This window comes from Xenopus laevis, chromosome 7L, assembly GCF_017654675.1.
Source record: "Xenopus laevis strain J_2021 chromosome 7L, Xenopus_laevis_v10.1, whole genome shotgun sequence".
Classification (NCBI taxonomy): domain Eukaryota; kingdom Metazoa; phylum Chordata; class Amphibia; order Anura; family Pipidae; genus Xenopus; species Xenopus laevis.
In genome coordinates, this window is record NC_054383.1 from 80,310,901 (window position 1) to 80,328,816 (window position 17,916).

Sequence of the window (17,916 nt, forward strand, 5' to 3'; positions counted from 1 at the left end):
GGTCCAGAGCCTGGGAGATGTGCTGGGGTAATCAGGAAGACTTAATCTCTTATTTTTGATGTCATATTGCCATATAAAGACACCCTGTTGATGTGTTTTTGTTGTTGAACAATTGTTCATGTTGAGCATTATTTTTCTGCATTTTCTGTGTTTCTTTTTTACACAAGAAACCCCTTGCCTGCCATTTAAAAAAAGAATGCTCCCACAGTATTTAATGTCGTTTATAGATTTTTTTTAAATGATACACAGATCCGCTTGGGGAAAATAGTGTATTGCACCAATAACTGATTGGCAGATAAAAGACCAACGGTCCTGATAACTATTTGAGACAATTTTAGATCTGTTGAAAGACACCTAATGCCAAGTAAAATGTTGAGATGTATCCAATGTATCCAATGGATGCTTTACTAAACTCAGATTTACAGTATAACAATGAAGATCTGTGTCTTTCTAGGTTCTCTTTTGAGCATCTACTTATCTTGTTTTGCTCAGCTTTATCCCTGAGGCATATGGTTCAGAATAGTAACTCTCTGTTGTTAACTGTGCTTAAGGCTAGTGGCACACTCTTTCTTTAAAAAGAAGACTGATCTGCCTTTTTTCCACCAGCATAAAAATGCCAAGTATGCCACTAGCCTAAAGTCTTAAGGAGAGAAAAGAAAGAAATGTCTTAATGAGAACGTAACATTACAACGATTAAATAAATATACTGTCAACTTAACATAGGGTACTTATATCACATGTAATAAAAGGCACGTAGTTAGCCTAGATGCAGTAGCCCATCACAAGTAATTAGATGTTTTTAAACAGATACCAGGAAATGTTGCTTGCTGCTTTGTGCCTTTTATTAAATAACCAGTATCATATTTCAACCCAATGTTTCAAAGGCTACTGTCCCCTTTCTCAATACACTGCAGTGAACACCACATAAACACTTCAAGATCTAATGCCCTACTATAGCAGCTGTTGAAAAGTTTGCTTGCTGTTCCATTAAGGCTCCAGTTAAACCAACTGGCTGCAGCCATTGTTGCACAATGTAATCATTGTGTGCATTTTCTTTGTATCATTATATCTGTGAATTTTTATTTTCTTATTCTTTTTCTTCTCTTTAGTATGAGTATAAACCTACAAAATATGCTCTTATTTTCCACGTGTATCCCAATTAGGGAGGTAACCTAATGAATTTATTAGTGTGCACTAATGTTTTCATAGAGTTCCATTGTTTATATTCAGGGATGTGACTGATCCTGGGGGTAGGGGCCATTTTGTGTGGTCTACATGAACATATGGATGCGAAGTGAATAAAGCTAGTTGTGCAACCCTGTTGAAGGATCCAAAAGGCTCCATTTGGGTTGAAACCCACTGAAATTTGCTTACAAGATTTATACTGTGGAGCTGTTCTGGAAATCCTCTAGGATTCCTAAATAAATCACAGACATTCAAATTTTGATGGAATTTTAAAGAATTAAATATTAAACTTAATTATCCCAGACCCAGAGGAACTCCTGCCATGAATCACACTCAGAAACTTGCCTCTGGCAGCTGCACCCCACAAGTTACCAAAGACAGCAAAAAGCTGCTCCTGGTAATTTAAAATCAATATTTATGTTTTCAAAGCTGCATTTCTAGTGCCGAAAGCACAATTGTGTCCTGAAGGGGTAGCGAATTGTGTCCTGAAAGGATAGCGAATTCCATAGAAGCTATGGGCAATGATCAATTAAACAATAGTGATTTGATATTTATTGAATGAACGCTTAAACAATTAGACTGATCCAGAACTGAATTGATCTGTTATAAACTTACCGAGGGGACGACAGGGACGCCTGTCGCCCCCTCGACGGGGACGCCCGTTCCTCTCCGCCGCCGCCGATGCGGCTAGGCCTCAGGCGCCGGCTCCTATGGAGCGCGCGGCGCGCATGCGCAGTAATTAAAGGCGCAGGCGCTGGCGCTGATTCGCCAGCGTCCTGTGGCGCCAAATTCAAATCTTTAAATGGCCAGCAGTCCTTTTTGCCTTGCCCAACGTAGGTTCTGTTTATCGTTCCTGGGTGTGATTATTCTGTGTTTCTTGTTGTGACCTTTGGCTATTCCTGATTACTGTTTGACTTCCGCCTGCCCTGACCCTTTGGCTTGTTCCCGACTACTCTTTGGATTCCGTTTCTGTACTTCGACCCTGTTAGTTGCTGACCCGGCCTGTGACCTCGACCACTCTGCTGTTTACCGATTTTGTACCGCATTCCGATTGGTTTTGACTCGGCCCGTTCCTGGACTTTGTTAACTCTACGTTTAGTTCCCTTGCTCGCCCAGAGTTCTTCCCTCAGTCTCCTCACTATTAAGTCCTGGCGGCATCCGAGTAGCGGAGGGCTCCACCCGACGTGAAAGGCGGCGGTTATAGGCCGAAGCGTGAGCCGAGCCCGGGACATTGGGGTTTACTCTGGGTTGTGGGATACCGAACGTTACATTACGTTGGGCCAATAACTAAGAAGATGGAGCCAGCTGAAGCTACTGCTTCCACCACTCCTTCGGAAGCGATTCTGGCAAATCTTCTACAGAGACTTGGTGAACAGGAGGACAAGCAAGACTACATTGTGCAATGTCTTCACGGTCTTTCTTCCAGACTTGACATGATGCAGCAACAGCCTGTTCCTGGTCCGAGTAATACTACTCCTCAGGCAAGTACTTCTCCACTTGCTGGTAGTACCTTCCATGAGCCCAAGGTTCCTTTCCCCGAGAAGTTTGCTGGGGATCGAAGTAAGTTTTTTACTTTCCAAGAGGCCTGTAAACTGCATTTCAGTTTTTTACCCTATTCCTTCCCTACTGAGGAGTCTAGGGTGAATTTTGTAGTTACGCTGTTACAGGGTGATGCCCAGCTCTGGGCATTTAGTTTGTCTCAAAGGGATCCAGCCCGTCTCTCCTTAGAGGCTTTCTTTAAAGCCATGGCTATTATTTACGATGATCCTGATCGTGCCGCCTCTGCTGACGCTGCCATACGTGCCCTTAAACAAGGCAAACGGCGGGCAGAGGATTATTGTACTGAATTCCGCCGTTGGGCGGTAGAGACGGGCTGGAATGATACGGCTCTTATGAGTCAATTCAGGGTTGGTTTGGCTCCGACTATTAAAGATAGTCTTGTAAATTTTCCCGCACAGTCTTCTCTGGATTCTCTCATGCATCTGGCTATCCAGATTGATCGAAGGCATAGAGAGAGACTCCAGGAAGAGCAGGTTTCCTATGTTACACCTCCTCCCGTAAATGTCTTTAACACCCCTCAAGTCTTTCCTAGATCTTTAGAAGAACCTATGCAGATTGGTTCTACTCGTCTCTCTTCCGAGGAGAGGGTTCGTAGGAGGAATAATGGGTTATGTCTGTATTGTGGGGATAAGGGGCACTTTCGCAACACCTGTCCCAAAAGGCCGGGAAACGACAGAACCTAAGCAGGTCTGGGGAGTCTTGCTTGGGTGATGTCGTTTCTACTCCCCAATCTTCTCAAATTTTAATTCCGGTTCTTTTGAGTTGGGACAGTGGTTGTGTGCAGAGCTCTGCTTTTTTGGATTCTGGGGCAGCGGGTAATTTTTTGGATTTTGGGTTTATTCAAAAACATGGTATTCCTTGGGAACCACAGGTTCCATCTTTCAGACTATCCGCCATTGATGGTAGATCTTTGGGTTCCGGACTAGTATCTACTCGATCTAAGGTTATTCACATGTCCATTTCTGATCATTTTGAATCTCTTTCATTTTTCATTACTGAGTGCCCACAGACTCCAGTCATTTTAGGTCTTCCCTGGTTACAAGCTCATAATCCCCAGGTTGATTGGCCCTCTGGTAAAATTTTAAAATGGAGTTCTGCATGTATGTATTCTTGTGTTAAGCCTGTCCAGACCCTGGCCGCTACTTCTTTAAAGAGTCTTCCTCCTTGTTATGCCGCTTTTTCTGATGTTTTCTGTAAAAAAGCAGCTGAATCCTTACCCCCCCCATAGACCCTATGACTGTGCTATTGAATTATTGTCTGGGTCTTCTCCTCCCAAGGGAAGGACATATCCTCTTTCCCTCCCCGAGTCTTTAGCCATGGAGGAATATATTAAAGAGAATTTGGAGCGGGGGTTCATTAGACCTTCTTCTTCCCCTGCGGGGGCTGGGTTTTTTTTTGTCAAAAAGAAGGATGGGACTCTTAGACCCTGTATCGATTATAGAGGGTTAAATAAGATCACGGTCAAGAATCGTTACCCCCTCCCTTTAATCTCTGAACTCTTTGATAGAGTGAAGGGGGCTGTTATTTTTTCCAAATTGGATTTAAGGGGTGCCTATAATCTAATCAGGATAAAGGAGGGGGATGAGTGGAAGACCGCTTTTAATACCAGAGATGGGCATTATGAATACTTGGTAATGCCATTTGGTCTGTGTAACGCCCCCGCTGTTTTTCAAGAACTGGTTAACGATATCTTCCGTGATCTTTTGGGTCGGTTTGTCGTTGTCTACTTAGACGACATTCTAATTTTTTCTTCAAATTTGTTTTCCCATCGTGCTCATGTTCGGGAGGTTCTATCCAGGTTAAGGCAGAATCATCTGTATGCTAAGCTTGAGAAATGTCTCTTCGAAGTCTCTGCTGTACCCTTCCTTGGATATATTATTTCCCAAACTGGTCTTGAGATGGAGCCCACTAAAGTCCAAGCAATTCAGCAGTGGGCACAACCCCTTTCTTTGAAAGCGATCCAGAGATTTTTAGGGTTCGCTAATTACTATAGGCAATTTATTCTGAATTTTTCCAAATTGGTGGCCCCAATTACTGCTTTAACTAAGAAAGGGGTTGACCCTAGTATTTGGTCTGCTGAGGCTGTTGAGGCCTTTAGCCTCTTAAAAGAGGCCTTCATTTCTGCTCCAGTTCTCCGGCATCCAGACTCATCTTTGCCTTTTATTGTTGAGGTGGATGCGTCTGAGATCGGTGCCGGAGCAGTATTATCTCAACGACATCCTGTCTCTGGTAAAATTCACCCATGTGCCTTTTTCTCAAAAAAATTCTCCTCTGCTGAGGTCAATTACGATATTGGCAATAGGGAATTATTGGCCATTAAATTGGCATTTGAGGAATGGAGACATCTCCTTGAGGGTGCCAAGCATACAGTTTCTGTGTTCACAGATCATAAAAATTTGTTGTACATTGAATCTGCTAAACGGTTAAACCCTCGTCAAGCCAGGTGGTCATTGTTTTTCTCACGTTTTAATTTTCTCATCACCTACAGACCTGCAGAAAGGAATTTGAAAGCAGATGCCCTTTCTAGAAGTTTTGTCTCCAAGCCTAGGGAGGATTTGGAACCAGTTTCTATTGTTCCTAAGGAGGTGATTGTGGCAGCCTTGAGTCCGGATCTCTCTACCTCCTTGTCGAATGCCCAGGTAGATTCCCCTCCTGATATTCCTGTGGGCAAGTTGTTTGTTCCTAGCGATTTACGTGAAGCAGTCTTTCACGAGACTCATGATTCTAAAGTGGCTGGTCATCCGGGTTGTGCGAAGACTTGCGATTTGTTGTCTCGTACTCTCTGGTGGCCGACTTTAAGACAAGACGTTGCCAAATATATTGAGTCATGCCCAGTCTGCCAACGATCTAAGCCATCTAGATCTTTACCTCAAGGGTTGCTGCAGTCACTTCCTATTCCTGAGAGACCTTGGACTCATATATCCATGGATTTCATTGTAGAATTACCTCCATCGAAGGGGCATACTGTTATCTGGGTAGTGGTGGACCGTTTTAGTAAAATGTCTCATTTTATTCCTCTTTCTGCCCTTCCCTCTGCCAAGACTCTAGCTGAACTTTTCATTGTCCATATATTTAAGTTTCACGGGGCTCCTCTCAATATTGTGTCGGATAGGGGGGTTCAATTCGTGTCCAAATTCTGGCGGGCTTTTTGTTCATTAATGGGTACTGATCTGTCTTTCTCTTCCGCATATCATCCCCAGACCAATGGTCAGACTGAGAGGACAAATCAGACTCTGGAACAATATCTTAGATGTTATGTGTCCTGCAATCAGGCACTTTGGGTTAATTTTCTTCCGTGGGCTGAATTTGCCTATAACAATGCCATTCATTCCTCCACTGGCAAATCTCCTTTTTCACAGTGTTTGGTCTTCATCCCAGAGTTTTTTCATTTTCAGGTTCTTGTGATCTTCCTGCTGTTAATTCCTTTGTGGAGGATTTTTCCAAGACTTGGCAGGAGGTTCAGAAGTCCTTATCTTCTGCAGTAGCTGCTCAGAAGAGGGCTTCAGACAAACATCGGAGGGATTCTCCTGTGTATCAGGTTGGTGACAAGGTTTGGCTGTCCTCCAAAAACATTTCTTTGAAAGTCCCTTCAGCCAAACTGGGTCCCAAGTTTATTGGTCCGTTCTCTATATCTGATGTTATCAACCCATGTACTGTCAGGTTAAATCTTCCCCCCGAACTCAAGATTTTTAATTCCTTCCATGTATCTCTGTTGAGACCTGCTAGAGTGGTACGTCAGAATTCTCCTCCCCCTCCTATTTCTGTTGAGGGTCAATCCGAATTTTTGGTTCACAGGTTGATTGTTCCCGACTACTCTTTGGATTCCGTTTCTGTACTTCGACCCTGTTAGTTGCTGACCCGGCCTGTGACCTCGACCACTCTGCTGTTTACCGATTTTGTACCGCATTCCGATTGGTTTTGACTCGGCCCGTTCCTGGACTTTGTTAACTCTACGTTTAGTTCCCTTGCTCGCCCAGAGTTCTTCCCTCAGTCTCCTCACTATTAAGTCCTGGCGGCATCCGAGTAGCGGAGGGCTCCACCCGACGTGAAAGGCGGCGGTTATAGGCCGAAGCGTGAGCCGAGCCCGGGACATTGGGGTTTACTCTGGGTTGTGGGATACCGAACGTTACATGATCTAAGAAGATCAGATTTGTTATTTGGAATAATAAAATATAAAAAATCCCAAATATGTATATAATGAATCAGAATTAATTGATCCATGACAACTTTTGATAAATCATCCCATATGTTTGTCCAGCTTAATAATGAAAGCATTTAAAGGGACCTGTAGCTGTGTCTATGTGTGGAATCACATCAAATTACCTGGACCACACTGATCACTGGAGAAATATATGTAAAATGAAATGCATCATTAACCTCACTACTAATGATCAAGTTGTAAAGCCAGCCATTAATCTTGAAGGACAATTTCTCAGACATTGTACTCAGACATTGAATCAGTTTAGTATATTCAATTAATATACAGCCCAGTATGTTTGAGCCATCTTTCATAACTTTAACAAAAATAATTAAAATAAACAAATAGTTCAGATCCAATGTTGTTTACAAGGCTGTGGTAGGAACAAGCAACAGATGATAAAAAAACCTATATGCTTACCAATGCGTAGGGAGGGGCTACCAGCAGATTGCATCAGCCACTGGAGAACGAGCACCATAGGCGCCAGGACACGGGGCATCTTCCACAAATCGTCATGGAGCCCTGTGGTAGTCTGGGCATGACATAACTCTCTGCAAAACAGGATAGAAAGAACATTTTATAATTGAGCAAATAATTTGGTTGCTTTTCTATCCCAAATTCAAAAAAATTATAACTAGCAAATCCATTTCGGGAAAATACATGTGCAGTGATCTGTGTACTTTTGTTTCCTGGTATACGTCTTATTCTTCTGATATATATTAGAAACCTGTCCAAATAATCTATGATACTGTTCAATTATTGGCGGTAATAAGGTAGAGAAAGTTAAAGGGTATCTAGTGTTATGTGTACACTATATGAGCCCCACACAAAAGATTTATTTACTCTAGGTTCAAATATGAAATATTGTATTCCAGTATTTGTGTTCTAGCATTAATCAGTAAATACAGTTGTGACATTTAGGGGGTTATTTATCAAAGGTCGGATGTTATTTATACCTCAGATGAACTCACAACAAATCTCGAATGGAAAAAACTAGATTCAGTGAGTTGTGAAACCCAAAAATTTGAATCACTCGAATTGATGGAGTTTTTGGGCCAAACCCTCTGAAAAAAACTCAAACGTCATGAAGGCTATTAACATGTTCAAATGGTTCAAGGGACCTCTGACATTGACTCCTACATGACCTCAGATGGTGTATTTTTAAAATTCGAGCTGTTTCCAGGGTCGGGGTATAATAAATCTTGAAAATATTGTTGTTTTTTAATCCGAAATTGTGAGTTTTGAAAACACCCTTTATAATGAAACAAATACTAAATAAATATGCCCTCAACTTAGATCTATAAAGTTATTTTAATATTGTATCCATAAGGATGTGTACAAAGTAATAGTGCATGAAGGATAAAGGCCAACCTGCCAAATGAGAGATTTAATGTAATTAAACAGCAATATGCAATGGGGGGATAAAGGGGATATAAAGCAATCAGGATATGTTTATGGTAAACTATAATCAGGGCTTAGAAAAATGAGATGAACACATAGTTTAATTACTTTTTTTGGTCATTTCATTTTTTAATCACTCCAAAGTAAAAGGTGGAGAACAGTATGTGCATTCAGTTTATTGCTGCACCACATAGATTATGCCATTCAGCAGCAGCAAAAATACTGTAGCTCCATTTCAATCATTGGCAGGCATTTTACTAGAGCAATGAAAGCCAAAACAGTCTTAATGTACTGTACCAAACTGCATGCTTTTAAATGGTAACTAAATTTGTAGTCTAAATGTACAGTATGTTCGTTTAGTACCATGTCCATGATTTTGAGTACTAAAGGATTTGCCATTCTGTTCTGTCATATTCAGATCAACTCGTGGTAATGTTTTCTCAATTTTATTGATTTTGTGTTTTCATTATTTGGAGCATAAACGAATGGAATCGACATCACTACCGTGATCAACCACCTTTAAGTGCTATTAGTTGTAATCAGGCTGAAAATATATGCAGCCAGTAAAACCAGCAGGCTTCATGTCCAAATAAATTGAAGGGTGAGTAACACAACAATGCAAAGATATATTGAACAGTTACTCTGCACTGATAAACGTATGTGTTTCCATTTCTATATGCCCACACTTCCATAGCATGTAGCAGATAAGCTTTTAAAATACAATGATTATTAGTGCCTATGAATGGGATATATGCCATTCATGGCTTTTTATACACCCATAGAATGAAAATCTTACTCATATACAATACGATTACTGCTACCAAGAAGTATTTTGCTTAGAGATAAACAGACAAAACCTTTCAAAAGTAAATTAGCCACTTATACCCTTAATGGGACTGCACTAGGCAAATCCATTATGGAAAAGGACCTTGGAGTCCTTGTAGATGATAAACTTGGCTGTAGCAAGCAATGCCAGTCAGCAGCATCAAGGGCAAATAAGGTCTTGAGCTGTATTAAAAGGGGCATAGAGTCACGGGAGGAGGGGGTCATTCTTCCACTGTATAGAGCACTTGTAAGGCCTCATCTAGAATATGCCGTACAGTTTTGGTCTCCATCACTCAAACAGGACATTATTGTATTAGAGAGGGTACAGAGAAGGGCAACTAAGCTGGTAAAAGGTATGGAAAATCTTAGTTATGAGGAAAACTGGCCAAATTGGGGGTGTTCACGCTGGAGAAGAGGTGCTTAAGGGGAGATATGATAACTATGTATAAATATATAAGGGGATCATATAATAATCTCTCTAATGCTTTATTTACCAGTAGGTCTTTCCAGCTGACACAAGGTCACCCATTCCGATTAGAAGAAAAGAAGTTCCACCTTAATATTCAGAAGGGGTTTTTTACAGTGAGAGCTGTGAAGATGTGGAATTCTCTCCCTGAATCAGTTGTACAGGCTGATACATTAGATAGCTTTAAGAAGGGGTTGGATAGCTTTGTAGTAAGTGAGGAAATACAGGGTTATGGGAGATAGCTCATAGTACAAGTTGATCCAGGGACTGGTCCGATTGCCATTTTGGCGTCAGGAAGGAATTTTTTCCCCCTCTGAGGCAAAGTGGTGAGGCTTCAGATGGGTTTTTTTTGCCTTCCTCTGGATCAACTGGCAGTGAGGCAGATAAAAAAAAAAAAAGTTGAACTTGATGGACGTGTGTCTTTTTTCAACCTTACTTACTATGTAAATACAATGTATTCTGTTAATCACATTTTTGTTCAATCAATACCCATGAACATTTAAGTCACATACAAATTGCATTATAGTCCCCCTTTAACTTACACACATTTTATTCAGTCTTCCTCTCTTGAGTCATTCCCCAGCAGGAACCTTGTGTTACAGGACCATGGCCAGATCTATACTGACGACTGACTGAGCACATCTTGTATAGCCAGAGCTTGCATCTCATACACTCCAATGCTGATAACACTTCATTGCCCCTAACCTAAAATTATACCATTTATCTTCAAGTTTAATCCTACACCTTGTATCTATTAGAGCATTTCCCCTGAGACTTCCAGCATGACCTTACATTCTCTGTGTTGCTGCTTAAGTCTGTTTTATGCCATTACATCCCAAGCACATGCCTTGTGGCTTATAAACTCCTTTAGGTCTTGTGTTCACAAGCCTGAACTTGCAAGGAATACACAACAAGTGACAATGTCTTGCCAGCTTGTCTGTCTTTTCTGAAACCAAAGACATATTGATCCATGGCTTTTTATAAGCGTGTATCAAGCTCTGTGCTTTGTTCCCAGCCATTGCCATTCCTACTAAGAGGCTTTATGTACAATAAGCCCACCTGCTAGTTTTAACATAAGTTTTACTGTTTCAGTGCTTATACTCTCAGACTTTCCTTATCTAAAATAACAATTTTATGCTGGCAAGATTCATAGCCTGTGTCATGTAACAGAATGATGTGATTACTATGCAGAGATGACATTTTTATTTATTGTGTACAGCAGAAATATTAGGAGGTTTTGCAATTCATATTCATTGATTTGCACTGATGAAGGATTAGATATAAAAGATCGTGTCCTGAAACTATACTAGAAGAAAGAAATCAAACTATACAAACAGCAACACTGCTCCATTTATTGTGAGAAACTTTCATCATTTCTTATAGAATGTCTGGTTGTTCGGAATGTGTGTTGGGATACATCATTGTGTATGAATTAGTGCTGCCATGGATCATGAGACATAATCAAGACAAAAGATTATTGGATATTTTAGCTCAGAGCTTTTTTGATGTCAATAGCCATACTAGCTATCTGTGGGATCCAGTGTATGCGATGCTATGTAACCCTAACCATTATTAGAACTCCAATAGCTAATTCCCCTTTAATGTTCCTATAATATGTTGCACATCATTTCTCACAAAACAAAGAATTATACAACCATTATTATCAAAGGCCTTTCTACAACACTTAAAAAGCTGGTGACCACAAAAAATTATTTTTTATTTATCTGTATAAAAAATACCAGGGGCAATTTGACAAAGAGCTATGGTGGCAGCATCCATCAACCTTATAAGAAAAGAAATATCAGTGCTTCTAGAAGCAGATATCCTTTAGTTATTCTGCTATTATGTTCTACAGGAAGTCATTTTCCCCAGTGAGGTGTGAAAGCAAAGGCATATCCAATTTATAAGAAGCATTTGCTTAAACCGTTGTTAGTATAATAATGTTGCTGCTTTTTCCTTTATAAAAAAAACATTACTAGCAGCACATGTCACAGACAAGTGTTGATCTGGGTGAAGAAGCCCAAGGCCACAATAAACAATAAAGCAAGACTATTCTCAAGACAACGGTCGCTACACCATAATTTTTTGGTCAGGAGTTCAAGTAAATTATAATTGGAGAAAATGCGGGATTGTGCTATACTCACAGTAGTTCCTATATCCCACAATTAAATAAAAATGGTCCACAGCTGGCAGTTCTGCTCTATGTTGTCATGGCGATGTGTCACAAGTGACATATGTATTATAGTACAAACGTAAAGAAGGTGACGCCACTCACAGGAATTTCATGAACAGCAAATTAAGTGAAATAAAAAGGTTTATTTGTGGAAAAAATTACTCTACACCTCGTTTGCACAGTTACCTACAGTAGGTACCATTACATAGTTGAAGTAGTGCAGCCTATACGGACACTTTCTGTTATACAGGTATGGGATCCGTTATCTGGAAACCCATTATCCAGAAAGCTCCAAATTATGGAAAGGCTGTCTGCCATAGACTCCATTTTATCCAAATAATCAGAATTTTTAAAAATGATTGCCTTTTTTAGCTTAATAATAAAACAGTACTTTGTACTTGATCTAAACTAAGATATAAATCCTTATTGGAGGCAAAAACTATTGGGTTTATTTAATGTTTACATGATATTCTAGTAAACTTAAGGTATGAAGATTCAAATTATGGAAAAACTCCATTATCCGGAAAACCCCAGGCCCCAAACATACTAGATAACAGGTCCCATACCTGTAGTAGATAAATATAAAGTTGTACAGTACCTCATGTTGTTGACACGAAAGTGCCGACTTAGTAACATTCAAATTTAAGTTTCCAAGAATCAAATCTTCATGATTTATGAAGTACAAAAACCTGAATGTAAAAATTTGGCATCTAAAAGCTGGCAAGCTCATGTAGAAGTCAATGGGAGCTGTCATAGCAAAAAAAAAGCAAAGAAATAATTAGATTTTTTTGTTGTTTTGAAAAATGGAAAATGTTGAGTAGAATGCAACTGTGCTGCCTTCAAGGTTTTCTTTAACATAAAAAATGTAAATTCACAAATTTTGATAAATAAGTCCCTAATATGGTTCACAGAGCAGATGGTGAGTTTCTGGTGGTTTCCCTTGGTGTCACTAGACAAATACTATATAAAAACAGGAAATTAAGATAATGCAAACTTGTTGGAATGCTACTTTCGACCCATCCCTACTCCCATTCCTGCCTGGTATATTTAATATATTCTATTTTCCTGCATGTTGATGGATCCACTACATTTTCACTAAACTTTCAAATGATATAGACACTAATAGGAAGAACTGTCCATGTTGCCTTCAATATTTTGCCCAACATTTGCAATACTTTGTAGCAGCCTATTGGCCAAGTTATGAAGACGTAAAATTGAAATTGAATTTGTTTCAGAATATTGTATATCATAAGTTAAATAATGCATTCATTTTTGCGGTTTCACATAAGATATTAGTGTGACTGATCTGAATGATCAAACATTCTCCTGTGTTGTATACAGCATAATTATGATAGGTAGACTGCTCATTTAAACCCCGCAAGCAACAGAAATGTATTTTAAGTCATTTTTGTTTCTTTCAAATCAACAAAAATGTAAAAGGTATCACAATAAAGAAGCACTGTTGGTTTTGATAGTTTTCAGTCACCTTTAAGATCATTGCAGGATTTAGTTCAGCCTAAATATTCTATCTGAATAGTTAATTACCGATGATCAGGTGCAGAAGTTATTCTGTGACATTATCTTAATAATGACATGTTGACTGTATGTAATTCTTAATACAATTATTTACACTTTCAGTAATCTAAACAGAAAACATATGGGTGGATGGTAAGACCATATGGGTATTTCAATTAATCACCAAGTATATTACTAATTATAGGAAAAAGATTACATATCATCCACAGCAAAGTACAATGTGCTTTATTTCTGGCACGTTAACATCATTTTTAACCTCTCTTTCTCTCTCTCTCTCTAATCCGATCCCCCACAGATATAGTACTGGAGCAGATCACTAATTAAAGCGCTGCTTTGTACAATAATGGTGTTATTCCCAGGTCTACATATGTACCAATTCTGTGATTTCTGAAAGCGGTTGGAAATAATACTGCTGAAATGACTATCTGGGGACAAACAAATTAGCGGAATGACCCACAGTAGTGAGTGATTTGCATTCCTGAGGAAGCCTGCAGGTGCATTACAGAACTCTAACAGTCTATTCTGCTGCTTAACTTGAGAGTTTTGTTGCCGCTTGATATATTTAACAATATCTCATGGCATTAATTGCAGTTTTGCAAATTATTAATACTTTACCATATATAAAATGTTATTTTAATGTATCAAGTAAATAAGTAAAGCTCATATTCTTTAAGCACATATAGCCTTAATCCTAAAAGATGGGTCAAAAACCATTCTTTACTAGCATAGGTATACTTTCCACTAGTCAGGGATTACACTCATTTGTTGCAATGAGAATAATGAAATGCCATCACAAAAGTTCTTTAAGAGTCTTTCTTAAACCTATATTTTTCATGTAAACGAGATAAAATAATTGTTTGATGCCATTGCCCCTTTTTATATTGCAGATGCTTTAAACACATATTACACAAAAGACTAATGTGTTATTATAAATTATTGTTGCTTGATTGTGTTGCAGCTGTTGTTATTGTAAGCAGCACATATCGAATTATAGGGCCTTCACAAGCTTATAATTACAAGTTGCATTGTATTTATAGAGTAGTGAGAAAGTCCCCCCATGTAACATTACCCATTCTCCCAAATCATCAGTATTAATGAAGCTGACCCATGGCCCACCATCACTGCACCATTAATTTCCTAGCCAGACAGATGAAGAGCAAATGCTTTAAGAGCCAAGGAAGGAGATAATTGCTGGTCAATTTTAGCATTTACTTTTAAATTTCAATTATGTGCCATGGTTGCTTGAGGTTTGCTGTTATTGATTGGAAAGCTGCAGTCCAATAGTAATTGTCTTAGGCTGAAATATAAGGATGGCAACTTGATGACCAATGAATTGTTTTTCAAATAAAGTTACAGCAATATACAGCAGTCTACACCTTATATAGCCTGAAAGATCAATGCCATGAACAGCAGTTGGTAGGAAAATGATGAGTTATAGGGGGACATAGGAGGGTTTTCACAAACTAATTGAATTAAGCTACTAATTGCATTACTTAAAGGTCCAGTGAAGCAATGGAATAACAAATTTGTGTTGACATTACATGGCACACAAGGAGGAATTTACCATCCCATGGCACCAACAAACAGAACAATAGAAAGTGGCCATGTACTCATATGGCTGTCATATAGTAGCTGTCTATTATCCAATTGGACAGACACCTTGAGCATTGGGCTGTGTATGGCCATCTTAAGGAAAGATCCCACCAGAGGTTGCAAAGTTATCAGTTAAACTGTTTCCCATTCTATTGTGTAGTGAAGCCATACTTGTGCCCTAGTAAAAGCTTAGTTATTTCTAGATAGCATCAATGCAAGGATATGTAACACTGCTAAATATTGGGCTTCCTAACTAGACCCATTAGTTGATAACCCAGTGCACTACATTCAGAATGTCAACAATTGTGTTAAAAAATGAGTGGGTGAAGCTATATAGAGACGAGACCATAGTGTCACAACACTATTTATATACATACCTCTATAAGTTGAGTTTCCGCCATCTCAGACCAGATGGCAGAGGTCCCTATCCTAATTAATTAATAATACAGGTATGGTAACTGTTATCCAGTCTATCATTAACTAAATCCGATAGGATTGTTTTGTCACCAATCAGGATTAATAATATCGTTTGTTTAAAGGAAAATTAAATTCTAAAAATGGATATGGCTAAAAATGTCATATTTTATATACTGAACCTACTGCACCAGCCTAAAGTCTCAGCTTCTCAATAGCAGCAATGATCCAGGACTTCAAGCTTGTCACAGGGAGTCGCCATCTTGGAAAGTGTCTGTGACACTAACATGTTCAGTGGGCTCTGAGCAGCTGTTGAAATTTAGGGGTTGTCACAAATTATCAAGCAGCAAATGAGGTTGGCTTGTAATATAAGTTGATGCTACACGGCTGATTATTAAATTCTGATGCTAGATGCACTGGTTTCTGTGCTGCCATGAAGTAATTATCTGTATTAATTACTAATCAGCCTTATATTGTGACATTTCTATTCTATGTGTACTGTATATTGTCAGTGGGTCCCTAAGCTCAGTAAGTGACAGCAGCACAGAGCATGTGCAGTAAATCAGGAGAAAAGAAGATGAGGAGCTACAGGGGCATCTTTAGGGGCACAGATCTTCCCTGCTAAAGGGCTGTGGTTGCCTTGGGCTGATACAGAAGCCCAAAACACAATATACAACATTTCTAGCCTTCCTCTTTAGTAAAGCTTTAGTTCTCCTTTTAGAAAAACTGCAATGTATGCAAACTTACCTGTTAAAACCAAATACAGTTTAAGTTAAAAAAAAACGAATATCTTAGCTTAGTTCAAGTACAAGGTACTGTTTTATTATTAAAGAGAACATTCTTTAAATATTTTATGGAAATGGAGTCTACGGGAGATGACCTTCCCGTAATTGGGAACTTTCTGGATAATGGATTCTACACCTGTACAAGGTTAAGTACTAAAGGGCAATCACAGAAGTAGTGTTTTGTTGCCCACATTTTCTCTTTACATGTGCAATCTCCGTTCTTCATTAGAAGCTATTTTCAGATACGTTGCTCCCACTGGCAATAAACTGCTATGTCTCTCAATACCCTAAGTGACACACGAAGAAGAAGGTAGCGATTATAATCTATGTCCATTGCTTTATTAAAAAAACAGGCTTTGCTAAACTTACAAAGCACCTTTCCCTCTGAATGTGACACTTGGGCTTGTTAAATCACTGAATATGATACATGTATGGATGTTTGGAGTGCATCGTATAACTCACTTGTTGCTCACAGCAAGGAAGCAGGGCTGAGGCATATATATTAAAATGCAGCCAGTTGTGACAGAATCATTTTTGCTTTCCCTGGTAACTTCATACTTTGGAAGCAATCTGCTTGATAAACCGTCTCTAATATCCGTTCATTCATTAGCAAAGCACTTACCAGAATGTAGGAAAATAAACTGCACAAATCCTCCACAGACTGTAACATTAACATTCAATAAGTACATTCCCGGTATGAGCTTAATTCCTTACAGCTTCAGCCACAGAAAATAGTGCAGGATTGTAATATTCTTGATGAATTTGGTCTTGGCATAAATAGACAAGATGCTTATAATGAAATAAAATCATATCGCTTGCTAAACACCCCTCGAAACTGATGGTTTAGTCAGACAGACTATGCTAGTGAACAGCAGGCTCCCACTGTAACAGAACTGTAAGGGTTACCTTGGCTCATTGCTTGGAAATGTATGGCAACAAAGGTACTCATTATTCATTTTCCTCTAGATTTGTCTCACCAATATGGATAAGACTTGTTTAAAACATATTTGTCTTTCACTGCTTCTTATGCTTTTCTTTTTGTTTTGCAGCTCTCTCTTTCTCTCTGTAGGCATTTAAATTGGTTTCTTGTGCCAGATTCCCATCTCCCCCCATGAATCAGATATTTAAAATGTCCAGTGCATAAACTGAAATCATTTGGGCAGCTGGTGTATATATCAAACATTCCACTCTGTCTACCTTAATGGACAACTATATGTTCTGAATGAAAATGTAACTGTGGGAAAATGTTTATCCTGGTGAGCAAACTATTACAGGGCACATATAGCCTTTATGTTTCATTGCTATCTCAGCTGTGTTAAAAATTGAATAAAACCCTCATAAAAACTCCACTGACAGCCGTGATTACATTTTTCTGAGCTTCAAAGCAAATATTTGAGAAATACTCTTTAGCAAGAAATCTGTTTTATAGGAAGCCAGAATTTTTTTCTCTTTACCTAGGTGGTTTTCCCCCTAACTATAAGATACTCGCAGCCAGGTACAAGAATATTGTGGTCAAATTCTTGGGGCACAAAGTTTGATTACAGTGTAATATTGGCTGAAAATCTCAATATGTTCTCAATGAGATGACTTACATTGTGTAAGTAAGGGTGAGCTCTGGAATGGAACACAAGGAAGAAGAGAGGGAAAATCACATGTCCTCGTCCCTAGGTCACTCCTCCATTGTGCCCTCTCCTTGCCGTATCGACTTCCTCTTACTGGTCTCCATTCCAGTGGTAATCATATGCTTGGGGTTCAGTGGTTGAGAAAGCAATCAGTAGAT

At 39.1% G+C, this 17,916-nt stretch overlaps 1 protein-coding gene across 3 annotated transcripts in view; it reads right to left on the reverse strand.

Moving 5' to 3' along the window:
• grik4.L (glutamate receptor, ionotropic, kainate 4 L homeolog) overlaps positions 1 to 17,916 on the reverse strand; it is a 344,981-nt gene that overhangs the window by 191,868 nt on the left and 135,197 nt on the right. For all 3 annotated transcript variants that reach the window (XM_041569223.1, XM_018225767.2, XM_041569222.1), the window contains exon 3: positions 7,364 to 7,494. In XM_041569223.1, coding sequence (XP_041425157.1) covers positions 7,364 to 7,494 — 131 coding nt within the window. The remainder of the gene's footprint in view (positions 1 to 7,363; positions 7,495 to 17,916) is intronic.